The 16326-nt window shown below is 44.5% G+C and overlaps 1 protein-coding gene across 11 annotated transcripts in view; it reads left to right on the top strand.

Moving 5' to 3' along the window:
- Positions 1 to 16254, top strand: part of DEPDC5 (DEP domain containing 5, GATOR1 subcomplex subunit) — a 39424-nt gene extending 23170 nt beyond the window's left edge. For 4 of the 11 annotated variants that reach the window (XM_041420302.1, XM_041420303.1, XM_041420309.1 and 1 more), the window contains 11 exons: positions 2634 to 2696; positions 4238 to 4389; positions 5149 to 5226; positions 5662 to 5794; positions 6622 to 6730; positions 7009 to 7233; positions 11062 to 11231; positions 12186 to 12357; positions 13383 to 13443; positions 14524 to 14606; positions 15405 to 16254. In XM_041420302.1, coding sequence (XP_041276236.1) covers positions 2634 to 2696; positions 4238 to 4389; positions 5149 to 5226; positions 5662 to 5794; positions 6622 to 6730; positions 7009 to 7233; positions 11062 to 11231; positions 12186 to 12357; positions 13383 to 13443; positions 14524 to 14606; positions 15405 to 15700 — 1542 coding nt within the window. In that variant the 3' untranslated portion in view covers positions 15701 to 16254. Of the gene's footprint in view, positions 1 to 2633; positions 2697 to 4237; positions 4390 to 5148; positions 5227 to 5661; positions 5795 to 6621; positions 6731 to 7008; positions 7234 to 10805; positions 11232 to 12185; positions 12358 to 13382; positions 13444 to 14523; positions 14607 to 15404 lie in introns of those variants that run through there. The other 7 variants (XM_041420305.1, XM_041420306.1, XM_041420304.1 and 4 more) reach the window with 6 other exon arrangements.
- Positions 16255 to 16326: the final 72 nt, after the last annotated feature.

The raw sequence follows: 16326 nt of genomic DNA on the forward strand, positions 1-16326 counted from the left end.
TCATACACATTTTACTCTAATCCAGCAAGGGCTGCTCCTGTACTGGCCTTTGTGTGCAAAGGCAGAGGAATTAAATTCTGTAAGAGTGACAGTGGGGTGGAATCCCTGGGATGCTGTCTCAGCATTTTGCTGATCTAAGTGCTGTTTGCTAATTAGTGCATTTCCTTTGCTGGTAGCACATTTCATTTCAGTCATGGCTTGACTGTTGGGTGTAGCAGTACAGTGCTGTGTGCACCTGTGTGCAGGCTGTCTTGGAGAGCAAAATCAACCTCTAGATTGTGACAGTGTGAACACTGAGTGGGATTTTAACAGGAGGAACTTGAGTGTCTTGCCTCTGTTTAGAGGAGGGGGTGTGTTCCTGAGAAGTGATTTAGATGTCATTCCTTCACTGGCTGGACTCCAGGCTGGAGAAAGTGATCTTCCTGGAGCTCTCTTGAGACACTTAAAGAAAAGACTGTGCTGTCCCTCAGCCTTTCTGTCAACTGTCCTGTGAGACCCAGGAGAGCAGGAACTCCACCTCCAAGTCCAACCAGAAATATCTGATTATTTTTCTGTGTTCTGACATGAAGGTCTTTCAACTGAAGTAACAAGGAACTGAATAAAGGTAGAGGACTTAAATGTGACTTGTCTTTGGGTTCAACAGTTCAAATATTGCAAAGAAAAAGTTCTCAGATTCACCACTATCAACCACTTCTTTCAGCATTTTTCTCTAAGCATCTAATGTTTCTACATCCACTGTTTTGTGCCACCACTAGGAACAAGTATTGTGTTATCCTGGAGACCTAGATACTGAAAGTTGAAGTGATAGAGCAAGTGTGATCATCTTAGTACTAGACACTTACTCGTAGTATCAGTGTTTGGAGAGCACAGATGAGTCTGGAGCAGGCTGTGCTAGGCCTGGAAACAGCAGGTACTCAGACTGACTTGAGGTGTGTGTGCAAACTTCCACATCATAGTTCAGGCTTTGCATTCTTCTCTTCTACCATTTTGAAAAATCAGTTTCTCTCTGTAAATACAGAAATCTTAAATGTTCCTCTCTAGCAGTAAAAATTCCATGTGAGAAACAGGAGAGAAGAATGTTATGTCCAGTTGTTCTGTGTGGCAGAGGGGGCAAGAGGCAAAGTGGGCTTCCCTAGCAGTGGCACAGGAGTGTGCTGGGACCAGATCAGCAGAGTTTGTGCTACCAGAAAATGCCATTGTGAGTAATGTTAAAAGTAATGTTCAAAAGCCTCTCTGGAAGGCAGACTGGAGACTCTGGAAGAGTGTGTTATCAATTGAAGGCCTTTCATGCTGCAGCAGTAAACACTTCTGTAAGTATTTACACACAGGGACTGGGAGATAAGCAATTGCAATCTCCTAATTGATGGCTTATGCCTGTTGGAAAGATGCCAGTGGGCAGGCAGCATTGTGCTCACTTGGGAACAGCAGCCAGAGTGTGCCTCGTGTCACAGCCCCTGCAGGGCTCCTCAGCACAGGGAGGTCTGGCTTTCCACACACTTGCAGCCAGAGAATTGACAAATTATCACAGCTGTGAGCTCTGCCAGCAGCCAAGGGAGCAAGTGCTTTTCTAGGATGTCCTTCAGTGCTTGAGTTATTCCAGATGAAAACTGAGCCGCTGGCTTTGCATCACTTTGTTTCAGAGTAGAATTGACAAGTCACTTGAGCCAGTTACTGGGCAACACTGTGGCTTTAACCCAGTGAGTTCACTTGATCCGTGATCTGTTTGGGAAGTCTTTGCCCTTATGGATCCAGGGCACTTGGCTCTGCTTCTGCACAATGTAAATTGCCAGTCAGGTAACCCTGGCATTGATTCTTCCCAAAAATTGTTTTATAAGTTCATACCAAGGTAAGCATCATCTTAACTGCAGGCTAGACAAAAATATTTTGCCAAGGGAACAGAATAAAGAATTGCAAATAGGGAATGAAAATCTAGATGAGTTCCACTACATTGTCTTGTGTGATAAGAGAATCGTGACACATCTTTGAATAGCAGCTGGGGATAAATTCACCAGGATTTGTCAGTAGGCAGGAGCATAGCACAGGCAGTGTCTGTTCAATTTTGCATGAAGTATTAAACACAGTGTTGGAAGGATCTTGTGATGAGTTTTTCTTCCCTTTCCTTTGCACCATACCACACCTGCATGTAAGAGGAAGAGGATGCTTCCTGGAAACAGCTCCTTTGCCTTTCCCTCTTTATCATTTGAATGTCTAACAGATTAGAAAAAAATCTGTCCTTTGGATATTTGGCATTACACCTGTGGTTTCTGTATTTCAGTTTTGTATTTGGGATGGAAGCCCCCATACTTCAGAGTTCAAGTTTTTCTCCTTTGAAGTATGGAGGGAAGGCTGCAGTTTCAATTGGCTTCTGATCAGTGTGGGTTTAAAATTTTTGGTAAAGCATCTGTGCCAAGGGAGAGCAATGTCTTGTTACAGAGAGAGAAAGTAAAGATGTGTGAGTGAGTAGTTCCTGATGCTGTGCATTCTGCTGCATCTGACCTTCTGGGTCTGGGATTTGCATTCTCCTCATACTTTCTCTCTGTGGTCATTTCATACTTGCACAACCTTGTATTTGCTTTTCTTGAACTCCTTGTTGCTGTTGCCATTAATGGGCCTACTTCCTCTGATGCCTTCAGGATGGGGCCTTCTTTATGGACTTTGTTCGCAGCCCACGCACAGCTTCAACCTTCTACTCCCAGGTTAGTTTGGAATGGCTTTTTGTCATCTCTGGCTTTGGATTGAGGTGATGGACAGCATTTGTGTCCTGGGCTTAACACACTGGGAACCTGTGTTGGTTTCTAGGTACTCTCATTGGGAGTGAGATGTACGGTATTGGCAGAACAAAGTGGCAGATGCAAGCATTTTTCTCCACCATTCCATGTCTGTGCTGTGTTTTGGATGTTCATGTGCCCTGTCTCACTGTCCTTTGCAGTACTGTCTTGTCAACTACTAAAGCTGCTCTTTTTGGTTTTCAGTAAGTGCTTGTTTTCCATCTTCCCTCACTGAGGCAACAGCTCACTTGTCTGGTTCTTGGCTAAATTTCTTCTGTGGTGTTTGACAAGTGACTCTGGAGATATCCAAGTCAAATTGTCTCCTCGAATTCCTGAACAACTGAGGCTGAAAATGTATAGTATCATCTTGATTTAAGAGTCCTTGTGACTGAAGTCGTTTGTCCACTTAACACCAGTTAGGAATTAGCAGTAACACAGTGTGGCCATAGGAAATGCTGCTGCTTGAAGTGAGCCCTGAGGAGGGAGAAGGGCTTTTGCTGGCTGTGGAGTTGACCCTGGAGCATCTGCTGGTTTTGGCTGCCCAAAAAGGGACATGTGCCATTAGAGATTTTTGGGGTGTGAGAAGTGGCATAAATAAAGGACTTTTGGCAGTCAGACCTAAGTCAAGCTACCAGCTTTGTGATTTTTAGCTGTGTGTATGCTGTGGATTCATCACGGCAGAGCAGCCCCCATGTTTACACCAGCTTGAGTTAGAGTTCCTCTGCCGTTCGTGTTCTCTCCCCCACCTCTCCAGCTTTTATATAATGTGCCTTTACTAAACCATACGTGTTAATGACAGATGGCAATTACAGCCTGTACTTAGCTGAATCCTTCAGCATTCATGCTCTTTCTGAAATTATGTTATGTTAATTTTGTGAACTATTCAGTCTACCATTGGAATAGTGCGAGTGTTCCTGCGGGAGGAAAGTGTTCCTGTTGTCTTGGCGACATAGGTGTGGGTGGGTGTCAACCAGCCTTCTCATACTGCCCTGAGAAAGGAGGCAAGATGAGCTGGTTTTTTTTTTGAGCATTATGAAACTTGAATTCGTGTGATACATTTGCATATTTTTGAGAGTTAGACTTGAAACTGTATTTGCTGAATGCTTACTACCTTCCCAAAGTGATAAAGTGTCCTGTTGTGTGCTTATAATCATAGTTATTCCCTTGGCTTGAAAATGTCAGGTTTGGACTGGTGTTGCTGGTTTGCCAGTAGTTCTCTCAATGCAATTGTTGCTGGGCTGGTGATCTTCATATTTATTTGGGTCTGAATTTGTTGTTTGTCAGGAGCTCTGTAGTGATGACAGAGTCAGACTGTATTTATCCCTTCTGCATATGCCTGTGCTTCCTTAGAATATTGCTTGTTGTTGACTAACTTGGCCTGAGGCATGGATGATGTGGGGAGGGGAGAAGATGGGAAATGGATTACAAGATGGATTTCATAGAGATGTTGCTGTGTTTGCTCCTCCCAGGTCTCTATTGATCAATCAGTTCCTGCAACCTCAGATGGCAGCACCTTGCTACCCACGGGGCAGGTCCCTGACAGGGGCAGCAGCCAGGCCCTGGGGAGCACCCAGAATGCTGCAGAGCCAGGATACAGCTCAGCTGCTGCTGCAGAGGGCAGGTAGGAGAGGCACAGCAGTGCTGTACTGCAGAGCTGTTCAGTTGCAGCCCCTTGCTGGTGTCAGGGAATGGGCAGTTAAACAGGAGCCTGGGAACAGGCTGTGCTGTGCCTGTCAGCACGAGCAGGCACTTGTCACAAGACCTTACTGCAGCATTTCCACGTGCAGACAGAGTGGTAGTAAAATAAGCCCTGCAACCCAGTTTTCCAGAATTAAATGAACACAAGGCCTGATTTCTCCACCCACAAGAAGGGCTTCATTCTTCAAGAAATTAAGAAATTCCATTTCTGAAATCTGCTAGTAGGAAACCAGGCTTTGAATTGACATTGTGGCTGTTTTGGCAGGGGATGGGGGGGCTGCAGGTCTAATTGGATTGAGTAGGTTGATGAAATCCAAGAAGTTCTAACCTGGAAGCAAGACACCACGGAGGAAGCAATATTGAAAATAAACTTTATTAGCACCTGTTTCCTGTGGTTTATATTACAGTAAAAAGAAAATTAGCCAACTTCAAAATGTTTGCTCTCAATTGCTGCTGAATATAGGTAGATGTGACACATTGTGCACTGGGTCCATATAGCAGTATCCTGGTGACCTCGGGGGGGAAATACTCATCTGATGCTTTTGGTTGTGCTTGAGATGAAAAAGGAAATAAATGTGGCAAAGTCATTGTGGATAGGAGAGAGCAATTTTCTTCAATGTACATATTTGAACAAATCTAGCAGCTTCCTTGATTTCTGAATGTGCTCCTGTTTACCGCCCAGCTCTCAGCAGTGTTCAGCAAGTGCTCTGACTTCCTCCTCCACTTTGGTAGAGATTCTTGAAGCCATGAAACACCCCACGTAAGTTTTTAATATAAATGTGCTTAACATGTGACGAGATGTTTAATGAGTGGACATGAGAAGTGGAGTCACTCAAAGGAGAGCCCCATGTCAGCTGTTGAAGGGTTTTAAACTTCCTTTTGTTATTCAGTTCCAGACTCTCTAATAAGGAATTTTATAGAAATTGAGATACAAGCAAAGACTTCAACTATTAGAGTCTCAGAACCTTGTCAAATCAAGAATTCCCATTAAGTCTCCAAAGTGCTGTCAATGACAGCTCTTCATCTTGTTACCAAAAGCCAATGAGACATCACTCCAGGGGCACTGTGCAATGCTTGTCCTGTATTCTATCCTCCTTCTCTCTTTTTTTCTTTCCCCCAGCAGTGATTTTTGTCTTTGTTCCTTAAGAGAGCTCTCGATCAGCCTGTGTTAACCCGTGTGACTTGTGTGCTTCAGCACAGGGATCCAGCTGCTCTCTGAACAGAAGGGCCTCTCCCCCTACTGCTTCATCAGTGCAGAAGTTGTGCACTGGCTGGTGAATAACGTGGAAGGGGTGCACACCCAGGCCATGGCCATTGACATAATGCAGGTAAGGAAACTATCCAGGAGCATATGGAGGGCCAGAAATGCCACAAGCTGTGAAGAAAGTAAAGTTTTAGAGGAAAGCATAGCAATAATTTCTCTTACTTATTAAAACCCTCTTATGGATGAGCATTGAAAGCAGTGCTCAACAGAATATGAGGTAATGATGACATTTTTTGGATTCCCTATCACAAAACAGGAACATATTCTTCACTAGTAATACATATTTTTTTCCACTTACATGATGATGGTTCTGTTTATAACCTCCAATTAGCTGCTACTTATCAAGTGCTCTGCATTGTGTTGGAATTGAGGCACTGGGCTGTGATTTGGTTTTCCTTTCTGATAATTAGTTAATAAAGTTGAAATGAACCCAGCATATGACCTTTCAGATCTGAAGCAGACACACTTTATGCAGGAACACTGCTTGTATTCATCAAGGGATTTTTCTGTATTGAACTGTGTCAGGGGCAGAAGGTTGGAAATGTTCTGGAATTCATTCCTCTGCTGAGATCCCATATCAATTAACAGAGAACTTAAAATGCTTCCAAACTCTTACCTTCTATAAATCCATCTGTAAAACCAGAGCAGGGTATGGGAGGAAGACAGACATCTGTAGAAAGGTCAAATGTAATTTCTCAGAGAGATAAGAAATTGCTACATTTACTGAATATCAAGAGATAACTTTCTGGTACTCTTGTTAGGCACGTATCTGGACAAAAAGATGAAAAAAAGGAAAAGAAAATTACTTCCTAATGTTCTCTAGCAACCTTTTTATGTAACTGGAAGAGTGATTTCTTTATCATGTTTGCTCTGTTCTTTTTTCTCGTTCAGAAAATGTTAGAAGAGCAGCTTATTGTCCATGCATCTGGAGAAGCTTTACGAACCTTTATTTATGGCTTTTATTTTTACAAGATTGTTGTGGACAAAGAACCAGAGCGAGGTCAGCATTGTTATTACAAGACTTTCCTCACTATCCCTTTGCATAATCGCTCGGCTGTTCTTGATTCTCAGGAGTGCTGCAGCAGGAATGCATTTGGGGAGCAACCAAAACCATTGATCTCAAGAGTCTGAGAAATTTGGCCTTTTTAGTTAAGGAGAGGAAAAAAAAATAGCAGAAAACATAAATTAATTTTTATCCTGCCTCTTTTTCATCAAGAACATTCTCTGTCTGAGCTTTGTCCGCTTGTTTCTAACTGGACATTCCTTCCCCTTCTGCAGTGGGGCTGCAACAGCCTGCCATGTGGCACACAGCTGCCATGGATGACTTCTCAGCCTTCCAGAGGAAATGGTTTGAGGTGGCCTTTGTGGCAGAAGAGCTGCTGCACTCGGAGATCCCGGCGTTCTTGCTGCCCTGGCTGCCCAGCCGCCCCGCCTCCTATGCAAGTAGGCACAGTTCCTTTAGCCGCAGTTTCGGAGGACGGAGCCAGGCAGCTGCACTCTTAGGTAGATGCACAGCACAGGTGACAGCTGGGGAAGTTCCAGGGGATAGTTTGAAAGGGGAAGAGCAGCCAGCCAAGGGTATGATCTCACGTGGACCAGCAATAAAGCTGCAAATTTCATGCTGGCCTTACAGTGTCTTGCATGTGGACTCGCTCTCGTGTGCTGGAGGTGTGTTTCACTGGCTGGGCAGGAAACTTTTACTTCAGAGTACTGGAATACAATAAAAAGTATTTCTTAAAATACTCCTTCTTCCTGAACCTCTACAATTTGGGGAGGAAGATACTTTGTCTCCTCGCAAATCCAGAGAGACTGTTCACAACCTGTAAGGAGTATGGAGGGATGAGTGGTGAGAACAGCAAAGAAACCAAACTGTTCTTAAAATTACATATCTAATTGCTTCCTCGGGGCAAAAGCCACAGGGAGGTCCAGATGTGTTAGAAGTTTTCTGCGATGTGCTGGAGGCTTTTAGCTAATCTGAACCAGACTCCTGACATTAATGAGTCTGTGAAGCCCAGCTGCAGATGATCCCTGTGGTATGGAAGCAGTAGGAAGATCTTGCTGCTGGGCAAGATCCCATTAGTATCCAATGTTCTCTAATGTGTGGAGAGTAACCCTGACTGCCTCTAACAGCCCATGAAACACGCTGGCTGCGTGACTGACCCTGTTGCTTTGTCAGCTTCTTGTTACATTTCCAGGCCAGCCTGAGTCACTTGCTTTTGTTCTCCTTTCCTTGTTTAAAAGAAAAATCATTGCTATGGAACTGCAGCTTCAGGTTTATTTAGATGCATCTGTTAAAGGCCTAGCAATTAAGGATAAGGAGAAAAGTTTTGCTTTTCTCCTGTTGTGTATATATGACCTTCTGAAGAGAAGTGCCTTACTGCAGGTGTAGTATCTCTTAAACCTGAAGTCACAGTAATCCTTGTGTATTTCTGAGAACCTTGTTTGAAGAGGAACAGCATCAGAAATCCGAAAGCATTAAAGATGGGAAGTCTGAACCAATGGTTAATTCCCTGAAGTCAACATATGCAGGTTATTTTCCCTGTCACATGATAAATCTGTTGCCTTGGCTGGTATCCAACCTCATTAGCTCTGTGGCTGGCTAGAGCTGAAGCCTGAACTGGCTGGCATGAAAGTATTGTGGAGGCTGGAGGCACTGGGGCCAAATCCTCTTCATGGTTTGGTCTCTTACTCACTATTTAGCCTGAGAAAACCAGTTCACATTCCTCTGTCTGTGCTGTCTTGTGAGCTGAGAAGACTGAGACTCAGCAGGCCTGCACCCCTGGGGATGAGTAGAAGTGTGCCTCAGTGTCCCCCTCACCTTTCATTTAACAGCAGCCAGGAACAGTGTGTTCCTGCAGCATGTGGGTATTACACCCCTGAGTAGCTCTCCTTTTCCTTTCAGTTGGGATTATGTTCATTTTACTGTTTCACTAATTTGCAGCCCTTGATGAACGGTGATAAATGCCTTCAGATTGCTCTCATGCAGTCTGGGTTTTCAAGGAATTGTAGTTTCTTGTAGAAAAATTGAGTGTGGAAGTTTTTTCTTACAAAGGAACTGGTTTGAATGATGCTTCTGTGCTGTCCCTCTTCTAAACAGTATTCCAAAAAACCTTCAGCAGTTCATCTGAGGTAAAGAGCTTTACTAAACCCAGATGACCCCTGGTCCACGTGACTTCATTTGTTCCTCTCTTGGTCTTGATTAGGTTGTGGTTTTTATTTCTTCCCCTCCCCACCTTCCCTAAATGTCAGGCTGTGACATAAAATTGCATGCAAGCATTGGGAGCTCTGGAACAAGCTCCATGTATCTCTCAAATCTTTATCCCTCCCAATTTCCCAATCACTTGCCCAGTGACTGTCCCCTTTCCCTTCCCAGTGGAAGTCTGACCTGTGATACAGCTAATTTTGTCCCTTTGATTTATAGCAGTGCATGCACTAGCAACTGTAGTCATGTATGTAGTGGAGTCTGACTGGAGAATAACCTGCCTGCTCCTCTCCGATTTGCTTAGTAAATCATTAGTTACATTCTCAATAGTAGAAGACAATTGGGAAGCAGGTGAGTCCTCTTAAAGTCTGACCTATGGAAGCCAGAGTATATTCTATTAAAACAAGCTGGTTTTAATCAGGAGCTTCTGAATTCAGACACATGGACATGTCTCATCAGTGTTTAATGTATTTTTTATTAGCTCACCTTGTTGGACTGGTTTCCTCTGGCTTTGCCTTTGAACTGCAGCTGCAGACAAGGCAGAGAGAGTCCAGCCCTAACAGGGAGTCTGCACTGGGAAAAGCAACAGTCTAAGGGAGCAGGGAGCTCATTCTTCACAGTGTGCTAGTTTGGGCACACTGGGCTGTGGTGTTATCACTGACCTCTTGGCTAAAGACCAGCACCTACCTGACTAAGCTGCTTTGGTTTCACAGCTTCCAGGATGTTGTTTTCCAACACACTTTGTTACAAATTTGGCACCATAACCTCCTGACTGCAAGTATGGTGTTCACAATATCCCAAAGGAGCCAGAAAAAGAAACTCACAGTGTTGGTCTGACAATACCAGATCAACTCAGAAATTGCAAATGACACATTTCACAAAGACAAAAATGGGTCTTATTTATGAAACAAAACTGTGTGATGTTCTTTCATTTTTGTTGTGTTTTTATTTTTCATGTTCTGTGCTGCAATAATAGCAGTGTAAAGGGTTTCCTTATAACCTTGAAAGTGCCTCCAGGTAACTTGCAGTAGCAGTGAAGGTGGGAACTTTCCATCTACCTTGAGGAAGGATTTCAGGTTGTTTTTTTAAAAAAATACCATCAAGCCATCACATTATAAGATAATTTAAAAGCTGACCCTATCTGGGGTGCACATCTGCTTCAGCAAGAGGTAACATGCATCCCTTATGCATGCAATAATAAAAAGGGTAGAAGTTTTCTCATAGAAGCCTTGCAGCCCTTTGTTTTCTGTCAATTTTTAACATTACAGAAATGTTAAATTATGTATTTGTCTAAAGAAAAGTTGAAGGTGGTGTGTTTATAGCAGGACTTTGGTCTCCAAGTCAGGAGATCTGGGTTCTGTCCCCAGCCTTGCAGTCCTGTGTGTGACACCAGCCAGGTCACTTCCACTGCTGTGCTTCTCTCCCTCTCCTGCCTGATGCCTGAGGGTTTCTGTCACCAGGATGCTGGGGCGTGGGGCACAAAGGGAGCTGCATCTTGGGCACTATCCCAGCCCTTACTGCAAAGCACTAGGAGCTGTTGCAGTGGTCAAAGTGCTGCTGCATGTCTTGGCTGACTCTTCGTGCTTTTACAGAAAGTGTTGGATGTGCACTTTCAACAATGTGGTAATGTGGGATATTGATACGGGATTAAAGAACCAAGAAGTTTAACTTCTAATCTCCTTTAGCTGTGGAAAGTCCTGGAATGCTCCTGCCCCATGTAACAGCACCCTGTTGTGATTTCTGGTGGAGGCATATAGAAATATTTGGAATGTTTTGGGCATGAAGAAGCTGGTGTTGTCTAGCTATGCATAATTATGGCACCAGTTGCCTGTTGATTAACTGCTGGATTCTTGGTTCTCTCTCCTTATTGCAGCTGAAATGTCTTTTGACTGCTTGGGGAGGTGATTCTGTAGCAAATGGCCATGACATGAGAAATACTTCAGGATTTTTGTCTTTTGTGATCTGGATGAGCCGCATTCTGGGACTTTTCTGCCAGCCCAAAAGTACCTGGGGAGGAATGGGAGGAGAAATGAATTTCAAGTTACTGATCTTGGTTCTTCTGTTCTCTTCATCCTGTCTGCCACCTTCCCTTTAATGGCCCTTCTGAACACTGTCCCTCGGCTGCCCAGCTGCCACGGTGCCCGAGCAGCGGACGGTGACGCTGGACGTGGATGTGAACAACCGCACGGACCGGCTGGAGTGGTGCAGCTGTTATTACCACGGCAACTTCTCCCTGAACGCTGCCTTTGAAATCAAGTTACACTGGATGGCAGTGACTGCAGCTGTTCTTTTTGAGATGGTGAGAGCCTGGTGTTCTGGACAGCCACAGAAATGCCTGTCTGGCCTCTGTGTCCCTTCGATAAGTGGGGACATTGTGTTAGGAAGTCTTAGGGAGAGAGACAGTGGCTTGCATCTGCCTTTATTTCCATAAGTAATTTTCCTGGTGGTTGTTAGCGTTGCTGCATCTGGTCAGCATTTATCACACCAGCTATAGTCATTCTGTCTGCTGAGTGTGTTCTGCTTTCAGTGGGTTTTATGCACAGTATGCAGAGATCAACACAGGTCAAGGTGATAAATTTAAGTCCCCCTTAGGCAAATTTTAAGCCCTGAGCCAGGTCTTTGGAAAAAAATCTGTTTCACATTACATTCCTTCTATCCCCAAACCTTAAAACTTTAAATCTCAGTGGAATTGCTTTCATAACAGGGCTTTTCCAGGCAATGTGGTTTTCCTGCTCAGGAATGTTTTAGGTTTTTTTTAACTTGCTGAAAACATTTTGAAATGAAAACATGTCACTTTTTAATTTTTAGATTAAATTTTTAGATTAATTTTTAGATTTTTTCCCTAATGTAGCTTCTGTAAAACTCAAATGATTTAATGCCAGGTTTTACCCCACCCAGCCAGACAGCACTTGGTAGTTGGTTCTGCTTTTATTTAAAATCAATTGCACTGTTCCAGTAAAGAAGAAGTGTTTAGCCACTGGTGATAAGTAGGCTGAATCAGTTCCTGAAAAATGTCCTATTTTAAAGTACTTTCTGATTGATGGAGCACTTCAGAAAAAGGAAAGCCTGATGTCTTGTGCTTGTACTGCTTTGCTTGCAAGGACGTTGGTGTGCCTGCCATGCCGAGCAAGCTGAGCCTGGGGAGAATTGAGCATGTCTGATCTATTCTTGGGGAATGAGTTGCTCTTCTGCACATAAGTGCCCTCTGTCAGCTGGCGTGTGTGTGTGATTCATTGTGTGAATTTCTGCTCAGGTGCAGGGTTGGCACAGGAAGGCCACCTCCTGTGGGTTCCTGCTCGTCCCAGTGCTGGAAGGCCCCTTTGCTTTGCCCAGTTACCTCTACGGGGACCCACTTCGAGCTCAGCTGTTCATCCCACTCAACGTGAGCTGCTTGCTGAAGGAGGGGAGTGAGCATTTGTTTGATGGTAAGAAATGCACTTTCTTTTAGCCCTCAGGGTACTTTGTGCAAACGGGTCACTGTTGGTGCAGAGCTGACATAAAGGAGCTCCTTTACCAGCCAGCCTTAGGTGGCTGATGGAGCTGTTTTTGAAGGTCAGCAGCCCCTCAGGAAGGAGGTGCTGGAGGAAGCTGTGCTGGCAGGCTGATTGTAGGCAGCAGGAAGCACCAACACACAGGAAGGGTGGTCTCCCCAGTGATGCTTACCCTGTGCACTTTCAGACCCGTGTCCAGTAGCTGTTGTGTTTGACAGACTCTTGTGTCTGTTTTGCTGGTAGACCCACAGCTGGTCTGCATTTGTATCCTGCATTTGTTTATTCTCCCCCTCCCTAAGATTGGGCTTTCACCACTGCCATCCTTCTTTTTTTGTTGCTATGGTTACTTTAATGGTTACAGTGTTTGCACTTGAGATTAAGCAGAGAAACTGCAATCTCCTTTTCTGCAGTGTGACCTCGCCCTTTCCAGTGAGCCTGTTGTGGTAAACCTCAGGTGGAGCCACAAGATAAGAGACCTGTGCCCATGCAGAGAAGGGCAAAATGCATCACAAGGAGGGACAATTAGCAAAAGGCTGTTTTAACATAGTAAATTTGATATTTTCATTAACCCTTGACTCAGTCCAGGTGTAACTGTACAATGAATGTGACAAATCCATATGCTGTGAGGTCACCATAGCCCAACTGACTGAATTCAATATTTTCAGAGCACTCCTGTGATACACAGCAGCCCACTCTTCTTCCCTGCCCCCTCCCACACCCCCCCTTTATGTTCCTCTCCTTCATCTCAAGAGACACAAATAATAAATTCAGATATGAGTCCGCTACTGGAGTGCACAAGACACATCTCTAAGAGACACCTGACAAAAAAGTGTGACTGAAAGAAATGGTTAGGGGGAAAAAAAGAGTGCCCTGAGGCCTCCTGAGGAAACCTGAAGTCTTTAAAAGGAAGGAAATAAAGTAGCTTTACTAGATAATTGTTACTTTTCTATTTGTTTCAGGCTTTGAACCAGAAACATACTGGGACCGAATGCATCTTCTCCAGGAAGCAATAGCACACAGGTGTGTCTGCAGTGGAGTGGGGTGACCAAACAGTTCCTGTGTCCCTGGACAGTGTGGGATGAAGGCTGGTGCTGAGCAGTCACTCCTGAGTCACTTGGGTTCTGTGCTGTCTCCTCTCTGAAGTCTGCTTACAGACTGTCAGACTGACATACAGCCTCCATGCCCCAGGTGCTTCTGTGGGTGCAAGGGGCAGCTGTGTGGGGTTTCAGCCTGTCACTCCTTAGGAACCAGACTCTCCTCCTAGGGAGAGCCTGGCCTTTGGAAAGTGCCCTTATTCAAAGTTAGAAGCAGAAAGGCTGTAAATGGATTCTTCCTGAGAAGGAACAATTATTTCCTTCTTGTGTGTTTAGCACAGTCTTGAACTGGATGACACCTGATGAGTGACAATAGGCAGGAGACTGGGGTGGGAGCTGTGCAGAGGAGGTTGGGCCCAGTTTTAGAAGGAATGGTTGGAAGCTGTGGATACAGTCTAGCCTTATGCCTTTGTGTGATTGAGCTGCCAGTTTCTTTCATGGTGTAGATGCCAGGGTTTTTTCATGACAGAGAGTGCTGTCTTTTGTAATGGACTTTAGCTTAGAAATCAGCTTTTATTAGTTTTGAAAGCAGGAGAAGAGCAAGTATCCTACAAACAGCAGAGAACTGCCAGGTAAGCCTCTTGAAGTTCTGCATGGAACATTGCACATAATGAAAATAATAATGTTGCAGCTTGAAACATGCCTAGGGAGCATCTGTCTTGACTATTGCTCTTCCCTCTTTCATGTGCAGCTGCCCCATTTTGTCAGAGACTGCATGGAGCTGCTACTCTTGTTTCCAGCTCGAGTCAGGACAGGGAGCAGTGTGGGGTGACAGGCCTGAGCAGTGTGGGTGACAGGCTTTCACACTGTGTCTGGCAGGGGCACAGAATATTTGGAGAGGCTCAGCTCTTTTCATCCCTTTTCCTTTTGCCTTCAGGCCGTAAGAAAGGGATAGTGGAAGGATTTCCTCTGGTGCCCCTGCCTTTGGTTGGAGAATTCTACCTGGAGTGGCTTTTATCTTTTTGTTTTCTTTTCTTTTTTATTCCCCTTGTCTCTATTTCTTCAGATTTGGATTTGTGCAAGATAAATATTCGGCCTCTGCATTCAACTTTCCTGCAGAAAACAAGCCCCAGTATATCCATGTCACAGGTGAGCAATATTTGGGAGGCTCTGTGGCAAGGAGCCACAAAATGAGAACCATTTTACATGTGGTTTGTGTTTCGTGTCATTGATGTTGGTGCTGTTCTGTCCCTAACCAGATGACAAGTAGGTGTGTCAGAAAACACAAACCAGAAAACTGGAGGGGGCAGTATGAAAAGCATGAAGTGTTGCTGCTAATAAATGGTGTTGGTTTGAAATCCTGCTCTACAGCAGCTCTGAAATTTTTCTTTCCAGAAGATGAGGAAATTTTAAAAAATAAGGCAAAGTTTATTCCAAGGTCAACGTAAATAAATGTGTACCCAGAAGCAAGAAGGAAGGAAAGGTGCTGGGACAATTCAGTGTTCTGTTCTCGTGTCAGTGCTCTATTCTTGTGCTTAAGGTCTGTTGTAGATGTATCTCTACCCATACACACTGCGTGGGAGATAGATCAAGCATTTAGGGTCTGCTTGCTGAGACGTGAAAACAATGACAGGAAGGCAGTGTTTGGAAAATTGCAGAAGAGAATGGAAATGGATGGGAAGTTAGCAAGATGGATCAGAGCCTACATCTTTGCTTCATTCTGTGCTTCTAAGAGAAAGGCAGACAAAGTGCACTCCCTCCTGGTGTTGTAACATACAGGAAGAAGTAGCATCTAAGGGCCAAGGAGGAAAAGTGTATCCCATTTTCTCTTGCTGAAAGGCAATTAAATGAAACTCAGGCCACTTTCATTTCAGAATTTAATGACACAGCTACCAGTAGTAGGGACTTAGGCCTGCCTCAGACTGAAGTGCTGTGTGTTTCCTGCAGGGACAGTGTTTTTGCAGCTGCCATATTCCAAGCGGAAGTTTTCCAGCGGGCAGCAGCGGCGCCGGCGCAACTCCACCAGCTCCACCAACCAGAACATGTTCTGTGAGGAGCGCATCGGCTACAACTGGGCCTACAACACCATGCTGACCAAAACCTGGCGCTCCAGCGCCACCGGCGACGAGAAGTTCGCAGACCGGCTGCTGAAAGACTTCACAGACTTTTGCTGGAACAAAGACAGCCGGCTTGTTACGTTCTGGACTGACTGTCTGGACAAGATGCATGCTAGTGCCCCGTGAATAGGGTTCTATCTCTTAGGGAGACAGCTAGAAGCTTTACCTTGTGGCAAGGAAGTAGAAGTGAAGAGTCTCTCTATTGGATTCATATTGAGGCTCCAAGAGGACCTGAGCGATATTGGTGTTGATATTCAACAGAATTTGATTAAGTGCTTGGAAAAAAAGAATTTGAGCTCTTGGCTTGCCAGTATCTATCACCTGACCTCAGCTTGGTTTCAAGTAGCTACAGTCCTTGGTTGCCAAAACTTCAGTTAGAGCAGAGCTAAAGGAGGGAGAGTGCGAGTGGTTTTCAAGGGCAGTTGGATTCAGCAAGTGTGATGGTATCAGCTTCCAGTCGCTGGAAATGATCGGTGCCAGTTGGCATCTGATGTGCCTGGCAGCAGCCTGTCCCTTCCCCTTCCAAGGTGTACCTGATTGTGTGAATATGTAAGATAAGATGTGAGAGATGCTTGTTAAATTTTCATACATGTAAATAAGTAAAATGCAGAAAATGGAGTGACCTGATGTTTTGTTGTAACTCCACAGACAGCAATACAAAATTGGTGAGTAAAAGAAAACAATTGCCAAAAGAAAATACTGTTTTCCGTGTTCAGCTCAAACTTCAGTGCTGGGGCTTTGTCTTGTAATCA

Source organism: Onychostruthus taczanowskii, unplaced genomic scaffold (assembly GCF_017590055.1).
Source record: "Onychostruthus taczanowskii isolate IOZ18803 unplaced genomic scaffold, ASM1759005v1 scaffold64, whole genome shotgun sequence".
NCBI classification, from domain to species: domain Eukaryota; kingdom Metazoa; phylum Chordata; class Aves; order Passeriformes; family Passeridae; genus Onychostruthus; species Onychostruthus taczanowskii.